The 12,311-nt window shown below is 41.7% G+C and overlaps 1 protein-coding gene across 5 annotated transcripts in view; it reads left to right on the forward strand.

The window, feature by feature from the left end:
- qkia (QKI, KH domain containing, RNA binding a) overlaps positions 1 to 12,311 on the forward strand; it is a 77,176-nt gene that overhangs the window by 19,278 nt on the left and 45,587 nt on the right. For all 5 annotated transcript variants that reach the window (XM_046413688.1, XM_046413686.1, XM_046413687.1 and 2 more), the window contains exon 2: positions 6,286 to 6,428. In XM_046413688.1, coding sequence (XP_046269644.1) covers positions 6,286 to 6,428 — 143 coding nt within the window. The remainder of the gene's footprint in view (positions 1 to 6,285; positions 6,429 to 12,311) is intronic.

Genomic DNA, 12,311 nt, shown 5'->3' on the forward strand with positions numbered 1-12,311 from the left:
CCTGTGCAAAATTACCTCTTTGTGTTACTATCCCCCTGCTACAGCTCAGCAAGGAAACACTTTAAAGGGAAACACAAACAGGGAATTTTGTGCTAAAAAGGCTTATGAATTTGGAAGATACCCAATAAGTAATCTAATGAAAACAAAAGACAGTATGTCTGTCTTGCTCAAGCTTAATTATGAAACTATTCGGATGTGAATGAACATTATCATGGGGGACTTGAGCACTTTGGGTTTTGTACAGCTGCGTATAGTCACATATCCACAGCAATAAATGCACCTATGTTATTCATTATTTCCTCTTCTCTCTGTCTCTCTATATCTGTGAAAATGGGCTGTTTGGATGCCATGGGGAGACTGACTTGCACCCCAGTGTGTTTTATACTACTACAAGTAATAGACACACTCGGGTAATGCTGTTGCAAATGAGCTGGAGTGTTTGATGTAGCCATTTCCTGAGACATAACATTGCCTTAATTGGATTGAACAATGTTGATCAAGAGTTCTCGTCTGATGTACTTCTGGTTGCCCAGTGTTGCAATTATTTATTGAGAAACCTTAATCTTCCTTGGCCCATAATTTCTTAGTTCATAGGGTCAACAAAGCCAAACACCCCCAACATACTGTACTAAATGTTTTGTGAACTGTATGTGTACTGTACTTAGGGTCAGGCAAATTGTAAACAAGTGAAGTAAGGGAAGTGAAGTACCTCTGGCTACAGGATGTTGACATTAAAGTTCCTTAACACAAACTTTAAGGACAGGATATTTCAAACTTAAACTTGGTAAGAGCTGAATTACATATGCTATTCTTAACTATGCTGATAGAACAGCATACTCATTAACAGCACAGACATAGTTTTTGCATGAACATCAAACATTGCGCTGTGTAGGCCTACTCTTAAATCAAAGATTAGAAAGTAAAAGTAAGACAGAAGCACGAGGAAACATTTTTTTTTTCAACAACAAAGAGGGAGAGGGAGGGACAGGCAGCTGTGAGTTGACGATAAGACCCAGAAATGCATATGTTTTCATGGCTCAGTCACCCCCACCAATGCATACTATACTTCTGCTCTCTGCTTTAAAAGAAATTTCCGTCTTTCTTATGCTTGGCCTGCCAAACCCCTAAACTGTTGAAGTGGAGTGTCGTCTTGGATAAAGTTGTCTGCGCCGTGAATAAAGGGCAGGAATGCATTAAACGCACAAATCCTTTCACTTGCAACGGGTACCCAGGCTTTGTGATTGCTAAAGTGCACAGCTTTAAAGTGAAAAGGCTTGTTCCTCGCCTCAGTCTTGTTTCACTCAGCACCCGCGCATTTAGGTGTATCTGTGATTGCTGTAGTTTTTTGGACACAGCCTCTACATTTTTATGACTATATTTATCTCAGCTTTCTAGCCGCTTTTTTCACCTGTATAGATTGTGATTTGAGCGTGCTTGCATGCATGCATGTGCAAGCAGGAAAAGATGGAGTGATTTTGAACACTACGGATTTTTGATGTTAAATCCCTCTAAACAGGGAGGACTCGTTCAGTCTCTCTGCAGAGTTGAACATTTGATCATTTTGGCTTGAAGATTAATTGGTGTTACACTCGATCTGTTTCAGGTGCCAGATATTATCAGCCTAATACTAGGCATCACAAGGTGTATAAAGCTGCTTTCCTCAGGCAAAGCTGATCACACTGATTACTCACCCATTACTTCTCTCTCTCTCTCTCTCTCTCTCTCTCTCTCTCTGTCTTTTTCTCTCACTCTCTCTCTCACTCACACACACATATTACACATGTATAGACAGATGTGCTCTGAATGGTCAGAGGACGTTTTGCTCTGAGCTACCGGGTGAGGACAAAGCAGTTATGGAGCAGGTCTATTTTTGGCCTCTTAATGGACTTGTTCCCATTCTCTAGTGGAGCAGGTCTAGCTGACTGATATTCACCAGTCTTAAAACTGATTGCAGAATCTCCTACTGGACTACTCCATTGTTTTTAATTTTGCTCTGCCCTCCACCTATCTCTTAGCTCCTGCTTTGATCTCTCCTCTGCTCCATTCCCCAGGTTTGTTCTCATGCTGGGTTTACATTCATTAGATTATGTTTGATAGGTTGCAACATTAGAAAGTATTTCTACTTCATGTGGTTATTCTTTTATCTTATCCTTTTCCTATTCCCATCTCATCCTCTTCTGAACTGCTCCCTTTGATTCTGCAGGGCTGCTTCTATGTGATCTTGCTTTTGGCATCAGGCTAGGTAAATAAATGAGAAACGTCCCTGTCCACGTGGTGCTGAGTTCATGGTGGCTGACACCGTCAAATATTGCTCATTCAGATGTGTAGATACTCTTAATTTAGTTTTTTCCTTGTGCCTTCTATCTTTTTCTCCCTTGCGCACATGGCTCCCAAGCCCAGGCCTAGTTCTGCTTTACAAGGAGTTATAGTCTCTGTGTGGGTAAAAATCTGACTCATGTATGTCACTCTGCTTTTTTTTCCACTGGTGGCTTCTGGTATGGTAGGCATAGTCTGCCTGCTATAAAAGTAATGCAGTGGTTGGAACTAATAAAAAAGGGCCACTTGTGAGCCTTTGATAGGCATGCTGCTTTCAAGCCTTATTTCATATTGTTTATCAATGAATAACATTTTTGTAATACTTAAAATGTATCTGAGTTTTGACTAAATCAAAACATTACATATTCTAGAGAATATTAATTGCTTGAAATATAGTTATAAACAGACAAAAAAAAAAAAATCAGCTAATGTCCACTTACCATTTTTTTCAAGAATTTTCTACAGCCAATCAGTCTCTCTCAGCATTTGGTCAGTTGTCATGAAGGTAAACAAATTGAGAGCTTAAACCACATTTTTCAAGGTCAAGGATGAACTTTCTCACTTAAGATCCATCCATACACCACACCGCACCACACCACACTTTGATGCTAGGCTCTTAGCTTACATCTACATTCTCTCCCATATGCCCCAGTCCACCGCCTCTCAAACCCCTGCCATCCGCCGCTCCCGCATCCTTCCCTTTGGGCTGTCACCTCTCCCCACTGTCAAGATCACCAGAGAAGATGAGGAGAAGCCTTCTCTTTACTTGAGCTTACAAAGGGCAGGATCCGCAGCCACAGCCTGTGACATTTTCTTTTTTTTCTCTGCAGATTTGAGAAGAAAGGGCAGACATTGAGAGAAACAAAAGAAAGAAGGATAAAGTGAAACGTGTATTAACTAAATTGAAGCAGAAAAGAGCAGGGCAAGTCAAGGGGAACACAGCTGAACTTTGCTTGCTCAGCACTGTGGTTATAATTCAACTTCTTCCACCAGTCTTTGTCTCATCAAACCTTCTTCCACTCTGCCCTCTCAAGGCAGATTTTTATCTCTCTGACAGGTGTCTGGGTAAAACATTTAATAGAGATATTATGATCTCTCTTACCTTGTGTGTGTGTGAGTGTGTTGGCAGCCACCCCCCACAGGTAAATACACATCTCTGACAGAAAATGCTGTTTATGTGTGTGGTTTGCTGAGTCAGACTGTGGATGACACACTGAGCTGAGAGATGGCTGAAGGGGAGTAACAGAATCTGTTACTGGCCTTCATTTAAATGTTAAACATGCGCATACTCCAGATTCTTGGCTTCTAATGCCAAAGTTCAAGAAAAGTTCCCTTTTGATAGCCTATCCTTGTCTTACTTCAACCGATTGTCTTCTTTTTCCTTTTTGTCTGTTGTCTCCAAGGTAGTAATCCCCAGTCTCCCTTCTTTGTGTCTTTCTTACAAAATCAGCCTTTTCTGCCGGGGTGGACAGCTAGACAAATGATTTTGTCGGCCGTGCAAGGCAGGGGGTAATTTTTAGGTGAGCGCAACGCTTCAGAAAAGACTTGCCGCACTGAAATTAGAGGTTGTCAAATGCCGCACGTCTCCACTGATGGCCTTGCACGGCCCCCTTATGTTAATGTGGCATTTCAGCAAGAGGAAATTAGAAGGAGGGAGGGATACTGCTGGTGGTTGTTGGGTAGCATTGTCACATGTGCACACTTCTTTTTATTATGTTTTGCTATCTGAAGGATGAATATTCTTGGATGCAAAAAAACATACAGTGCATTTCCCTTTTCTATGTGCAGGGAACTGATTTTCTAACCTACAGAACATTGGCTTTTCTTTACCCGTCATTGATGGGCTCCTACACACACGCTTAGCCCACCAGTGGTCTGTTAAATAGCTCTTCTGTGTTTACTAATGTTAGCTTGAAGAGATAGATCCAGCAAGTAAGGCTCTAAGATTTATGACAGGTTGGAACACTTTATTTTTATAGAATGCCTTTCAGTAGTGAGCTTCTTGTCCAAATATACTATGAAAGATCGAGTCTGGGAGAGTTTTGCATATCCAACAACGTTACATAGATTAACCATATGACTGTTGGCTTAAAATGCCGTCTCTTAAACCATTAGGCTGTGTTCACATTTTATTGGCTTGAGGGTTTCTTTGGAAACACAACACACAATCACTTGTAATTAACTAACTTGTTTTTCATATTCTCATTACTCCCTATGCTGCGCTGTCCCGATTTCCTCCCTGTATAATGTGTCACTGCCAAGCCCCTCTGTTCGCACGAGGCTTGTGGCCTGAAGACGCCAGTGTCAGTTAGAACTGATGTAATCTGTCCTCCAGGCTAGATACCACGAGGATGAATTCATCTTTAGGGAGGACTGGGAGTGTGTGGACCAGAGGGCTGAGGTCATATTGTTTGGGAAGGAGTCGTCTTGGGGCCAGTCTCCTGACTTGTTTGCACGGTTCAGATCTGTCCCGCAGGTGTTGTCCACACAGCTGCAGGCCAGATGTTGATGCGTGTCCCTGTCTGTCGGTGAGCCCATCAGTTACACATTTGTCAGTCTGTCATCGACATTATCCAGAGAAAACACTACAAACCCAAAAGGAAATCCCTGCAAACTGGCGCCATCGTCTTACTTTTTTTAAATTTGTAAAAAAAAATTAAAAAGAGTGCATTTATCCAGATTTATCACAAAGATAAGAACTGAACTAAATCTAATTATAGAAGTTTGTCCCATCTTCTTATTTTGCTTCAGTGAGAGGTTAAGGCTTAGAGGTCGGCCATACTCTACCAAGGGCACCTAAGCTTAGTGTCAGGTTCCCCAGCTAGAGTTTAATATAGAGCTCCCAACTGCTCAAAAGTCTCATGAGAGATGGCAAACACCCGCTCCCGCCCGTGCTACCACTCCTACACATCATTCCTCGAGACCTCACCAGCTCTACCATTTTGTTTCAGCTGTTTCACATTCAAATTTATAAATCTGTCTTAGTGAGATGCCTCTTTTTGCATCATACCCCTACCCTTTACTGACGATTAACATTTTGGTTCTGCAGTGACATGACTGTTCGCCTTGGGAAGTTAGAAAGTGCGACAAGTGTGTGTCCCTTATTAGTGGGTGTTACAACTCCATTCGCTGATCCTCATCCAAGTGCGACACGCTCACGTACTGTATACATGCACTGACAACCTGCACAGCAGAGCATTCCTCTGTGTGTGAATTTGTGTGAGTTAACTCACAGGGGCAGTCAAAGTGGGGTGTGTGTGTGTGTGTGAGATTTGAGTTGATCGCGTGTGAGAGAAAGAGAGAGATATAGAGCGTATGTCTCTGTCGGCAGTGTGTGTGTGGGGGTGGGGTGGGGTGGGACGCCTACGCCGACGACCCATTAGTTTTATCTGACAGAGAGATCGGATCTGAAGGCATGTACCTTAGCATGAGCAATTCCCAGCGTCTCTTCTCCCTGTCTGCTGAGCCGCTCACAGGCTACTCTATTAGCCAGCAACCACTGGGGAGTACCAGACAGGAAGGAAAAAAGGTGGTGGTCTTCTACACCCCAAAGTAATACAGCTCTTAACTTTTTGTCTCTGACATATAGAATAGCTTGCAGACAAATGCACATTCATTGTATTTAGACAGAGCAGTTTGTTCTGAAAAACTGTGCTTTCCTGCAGGTATTAAGCACCCATGCTCAGCTGTCAAACGTTTACTCTCTCACAGGGCAATGATTATTTTTGTGTACTCTCAGAAAACAAATCTTCACAATTATTAGTCTATAAATGACAAACAATACTCAAGGCAACTGAAGAATTTCTGTTCATTTTCCTTTCTTTTTTGTAGCGATTTATATGCTACATTAAGCCTTTGCCCGAAGTCAAAATCAATATGACAGTGATATATCAAATACAAAGTAAAAATAAATGTTTGATTGTACTGTTCTTTTTCAGTTGCTTACCACATCATTCATGTTTGTTTCAGAAATCAACAGAGTGCGTAAAGACATGTACAGCGACACAGTGAATGGCCTTGTGGACAGACACCCTCTGGAGCTGCCTGAGCCTGTCGGACCCATTGTCCATCTGCAGGAAAAACTGTTTGTGCCTGTCAAAGAGTACCCTGATGTAAGTATGTCGGTTACACATCTCACACTATGGTGATGTATTGTAAATGTAATGTGTCTTCAGCAATTTACAAGAAAGAAAATAACGGTCAGGTACAGAAAATTGATGGAATAGTAGAAATATGTTTCTACAGATGGCCATTATTCAACACCATAAGACAGGAACAGAAGGGGAGATTGTAACCATTTAGACTTGGACTATCTCATCTGTTTTGGCTACAGTCAATCAAAGAAGAGGCTAACTGCTCATTCAACTATGTATTCCAGCCAATGACAGTTTGGTCTGAGAAGAGCATGTCAACCAACCAACTGACAATCCGACCAAAAGGTGTCAACTCTGTGATTGTTGCTTTACTCGAAAATGTGTTGTTAATTGGCTACAGTTATATCCGTATCAGGTGGCTGTCTGCACTGGCCCTGGTCTCAGAAAAACATGGCATTCTGGCATGTTTATGGGTCAGCTCAGCGGTAGATTCGTGAGAGAAGGAGGGTGTCGAGAGGAGGGGTGTCATGAGAAGTAAACTGCAGTTCTGTGTTTGTTTAGAGTGGTGGTGTAGATGGCATTTCTTAGATGGAAAGACACACATACATGGACACACACAGAGCTGGGAAAGAAAAGAACATAACTGTGCTATAACGCCTGTTGTAGAGATGGGGAGGATTAGGTAACACTGAAGAGGCGAGTCAGTAAAAACCTTGTCTGAATAAAGACGTGTGTTAGTGTCTATGTGTCTACTATGTGTAGACTCCAATAGAGTGTGTGTGTGTGTGTGCATAAGGTTGTGACCACAGTAAGTCAGCCAGCAACCTTCCTGTCCTCATGGTAATCTTCGGCACACACACGAATGGTTGTGTCATGTCTAGTGCAGCAACATTTCTCTTCATAATCCCAGCAGCTTGCGGTGAGGAAATGAATGGAAGGAGGTGACGAAGGATAAGAGAGACTGTAGAGCAGGGCAAGGCCTAGCCAGGCGTGGATTGCATTTTCCCCCTGACAGAATTGATAAAGGGCACCAGGGACTGGCTGGGATCAGCTTAGCTCCAGCTGACCCTCAGACCAGACCCAGCATAGTTCATTATTGTGTTTGTGCGTGCAAGTTGGTGGGTGGATTTTGTGTTAACCCTGTAAATACGCTTTTTATAGTGTGTGAGAGGGCTGTGAAAATGTGTGGAACACAGAATGTCACCAATGGCTGTAAAGACATGCATGGAATGACACACAGAGCTGTATACAAACTATTTAAAAGTGTGCCATGTGTTCCCTTTGCTCAGTTTGCTGTGCTGCACTGTGCAGAGCAGGGCTGTAACTCAGTATTGTGTTTACGAGCTGCCATGGAAGCTACTAAATTAATTAGACTTCCCCCTGGTGGCTGAAATGACTCACTGATGACCTTAGCAGTCACAAATTTATACACACCCTAACTTGCACACAAAGAAAAAAATACATATTCATGGTGATGCATAAAAGGCAGATATTTCACTTACGCACATGCACACACCCCCCTCCTCCAGCTGTGGTCATTAAGTCTGCAGGAAACAGGAAAGTGCTGGATAGCTTTGTTTTATATTGATGTGATGACCAGAACCAGGGGAAATCAGGAGCAGGCCTAAATGGAATTATTTTTTTTTATTTTTCTATTCCCACTTCTCCTTTTCTCAGAAAATATACTTGTTTGAAACAGAATTTATAGGAAACAACTGTTTAACATGTTTGTTGGCATGGCTTCTAGGCATCAAAACACAGCAGTGCTAGCCTTTACATCCACAAGCACCCTCACATTGAATACATTTTTAAATTGAAAATTCTGATTTTTTGAAATGTAAATATTGCCCTTTTCCAAAATTGAAATTCAAAATTATTTGAATGCTGCCAGTCTCCTTTGTAATAAGTTATGTAGGCGATCCTTTTTGCCTACACTCCTTTGTTTTCACTGCTCCTCTAACTGCAATTTATGCTACTTGGGTGGGACGAAAGAGAATAGTATTTGATATTTCATTATTTGAACAACAGACAACTGCAAATAAAGTGTTACTGTGTGTTAAACTGTGTTAAAATGAGCTTCTCTTGTGACTTTAGGTCCAGAATTGTTGTCTACACAGAGTAAGCTACAATTTATCAGTTAGTGTTTTCTAGGAGTATAAAGAGGAATCATTTCGCAGTGGAATGAGAGCAGAACTGATGTAGGATCAGTCAGAAACGGAACAGAGGAAAGAAATGTTGAAGGAAGGGGAAAAATGTCACTTCCTATCCCCATCTGCCCACCGTTGAAAGGAGAGGAAACTGTAATGATGATTATTAGACTGGGGAATATTTTCCCCCCTCTCACATTTCCGTCTGATTTCCCAGATTCCCCCCATCAAAATGGCATATGCATATGTGTGTGTGCTTGTGTGTGTATGTGTGTCTCGCTGATGCAATTCTAGTTTCTCCCAAGAAAGCAGGGAATGATGGTCCAAGTCTCTATTTTGTGTTCTTGGCATCGGCTCACCTGCCAGGGACGATTTGTCATCGTTCATACTGTTTCCACATCTCTTCCTTCTTTCCACACTTGTCATTTCAGGACCCCTGCCATCCACTTGCTTTCCTCTCCGTTTCCATTTTTATTTAAAAACAAAACTCCCACTTACCTTTACCCACTGTGTCCTTATGCCCAGGTCACCTTTGCTCAATGGGGCTTTCTCTGTCCCACCTACGTGTCCCATGATCTGGTTTCACCAGTAGATAATTTGATTGTCCTGGTGCCTGGATGCACTTCAGCATGTCAGTTCTACCAAAATAACTTGCTTTGCCAGCATGCTTCTACACTAATTCCTTTAAGTGTGTCCCTCTTCTGGCCTCTGTGTGTGTGCCTGCATGCCCCACATCTGTCTGTAAATGTGTTTGTGTGTTGGGCCTGCGTCAGCCTGCATGCCTACCCACTGCTTCACCGTTCTTTAAAGTCAGCCATTTCCTGGTGTCGTCAGTGGTGCAGAGCGCCGTGAAGCGTCACTGTGGTGACTGCGTCTTGACTGACAGCTGAGTCGCAGGCTATCTGATAACTTCAACCTTCAATTAAATGCTATCTGTGGCTCTGCTTTTCTCCCGAGCGCGCACGCACACACACATTGATAGGCAGCTGACTGACAGCTCAGCATGTCATTTCCATTGACCTTCAGGCATCTGATAGGATGTGTGACATGTCTTTCAAGTTTGTCTCTGTCTGCTTTATTCCTGGTGTATCTGTATTTGCTAACTGTTATCCCCTTTCACTCTTGACAAAAAACCCACCAACATCTGGCTTTTGTCTTCAGTGGGAAAGGGTACTGTATCAGCGTTCATTCCCGGGTCAAACTCCTTTGCTGTAGTCACGGGTATTTCTTGGCTTTAGCTCTGATTGGCAGTGATGGAAACATGACACTCGATAGGACACCTTTTCTGGCTCGATGCGAGGAGGCACGTTGAAGTTCCGTATGTTGGAACATAAATAGTTGCCCACCTGTCTCTATCTGCCCTTGGACATCATTCAGTTGAGTTGAGTTTGAAATAGAGGCTGCAGATGTAAAAAAAAAAAAATATAAGTAACCTGCTTGACATTGAAATAGGCTACCAGGCTGCTTTCTACTGGTCCCTATTTTCTGGTGTTTATGACATCAAATGTGACATGCCTGGAAAAAAAAACAGAAAGACAAATTGTCTCCTAGCAATGGAAAAGGAATCACTTGTTTATTTTAAAACACCTGCATATATATGCTAATTTTGAAAAAAGTCTTTAGGTGAGTTGAAACACTCAGGAGTGAAAGCACAAACACACGTACACCAGCTTTCCTGTGCTGAGTCTATGAAATAGGACCCTTGTTTAGACGTAAGATATTGAGCAACTGCTAAACAGAACCATCAGAACTCCCCCCACCAGCTAGAAGAGGCCTGAGAGAAGAAATATACATACATAGTTTTGTAACAACAGCTGTGCAGTACAACTCTGCTGCTGGTATTTCTATGATATTAGTGTTTGTCTGGTGTTTAGGGGGTTGTCATGGTACTTTAGGTTGTTTTCCTCAGTAATGGAATCCGTTTAACCCCCCTCAACCCCAGCTTCCCCTCCACCTGTTGTCTCCTTGATGAACATCCTGAGAGTAACAGGTGTTTGATCCCCTGTAAGTCCACATTTTTTTGTTTATTAGTTTTTGTTTTGAAGGCAAATGAATCCATCTGAACACTGCAAATGACTTTTGTATGGGTTCTATCCCATGCATGTAGTTGTTGGAGAGTTGTTGCTGTTTTTTTTCCCCACCAGAACAACTCGAATGTCTGTATTGTTGTTGTATAGAGTACAACAAGATTGAAAAGCTGTATACTAGAGATTAAAACAACAAATAAAATAAAGTGCACATAAACTCTGTAGAGTAAAAATAATAAACTAATAGTTTCTCAAATATTAAATCAGTTCTGATGACCTACACTCATGCTGTAAAATAACCAAATGAATCCTCCTATATTTGTGTGTCTCAGAGCTAAAAAATAGTCATAAAATTCATTTGCCTTGAATCCCACTGTGATTGGACAAAGATATTTAGGAATGATGCCCAACTGTCAATCTTTGCAGGTGGTGTAGCATGTGTGTGGGCACATGTGCAAGTGTTTTTGCTCCGTCAGTACCTACCTTGGTGCACAATGTTTCTCTTCAGCCGCATTGCACAAATTTGAGTTACCAAAAAAGGGGGCTCTGGTGATTTGAGCAGACAGGATGTCCTGGACCTTTCTGTTTCACTGCAGTAAAATTGCCTGGACCAAACCAGCCAGTTCCCTGCACAGGGAAAGTCATTAAGCTTGTTCCCATGAGGGTGTCATCACTTATCATGCCAGCTTCTGATATCCTTCTGACCCCCTTAAGTCATTACCAGTTCTGAAAATGTACTGGCCCACACCTCACCTCACCTCACCTCACCTCACAGGCAGAGAGAAGTGGCAGAGTGGAGGATTTTGATATCTCTAGCTAGCCAACCATGCATGATGATTATAATTTGATGAATGGATGGTTTTCTAGTTAGCTATTTGATGAGAAGGGTAATTACAAAGATAATTTAAACAGAGGACTCTATTTGTTGTAGTCAGTTAACATGATGAAGGGCAACAGCATAAGCTTTTAAATGTATATTTGTAACTAGACTAATGCCAGTGATTTCGTTTATATTACCAGCTAATGCTTTTATACCAAAAGAAGACCATGTTTGGTGCGGTGTTTAGAGCTGATACAGGATTTTTGAAACCAATATCAAAGCTTTTGAGTTTAAAAAGAAGCACATAATGGTATACCTTGTACAGTACTGCTAACTCCCCACGATTTTAAAAAAACACACATCTCCAGATAAATGCTACCAGTTTCACCTTCTCTCCCATTGGGCCATCAAAGAGCAGTGGCAAAGGCTAATACAGAGGTAGGATATTTTACAGATGAACATTACACTTATACAAAGATTAAGTGTGCTATAATTTGTGCTAATTTATTTATTTTTTTACCACCAGAGACACTTTATTTTTAATAGTTTGGCAACAAGGACTTTAAATAACTAATACACCCGTATAAACACTTAAGCAATGGTTACAAAAGTTTTAATACTAATTCAATACTAGAGAAAGTTGGATGGGTATTGCAAGTGCTATTGGCAGGACAGTACTCGATGAATATTAATGACTAATCACAACATTCATGTTGTAACTGCCTTCCCATATGTCTGTATAAAAATGATTGGCTGTTGGTTGCTTGCCAGTAAACTGATTTATGAGCCAATGAGGATGACTCATGAGTGAAATTAGCTGATGGTTGATCTGCCAATGCATGTGTGACTGCGGTGTCTTGCCTGAACTAACACAATTCTCTGTAAAAAGGATTTAACATCAGCCAGA

Source organism: Scatophagus argus, chromosome 15 (assembly GCF_020382885.2).
Source record: "Scatophagus argus isolate fScaArg1 chromosome 15, fScaArg1.pri, whole genome shotgun sequence".
Taxonomy (NCBI): Eukaryota; Metazoa; Chordata; class Actinopteri; family Scatophagidae; genus Scatophagus; species Scatophagus argus.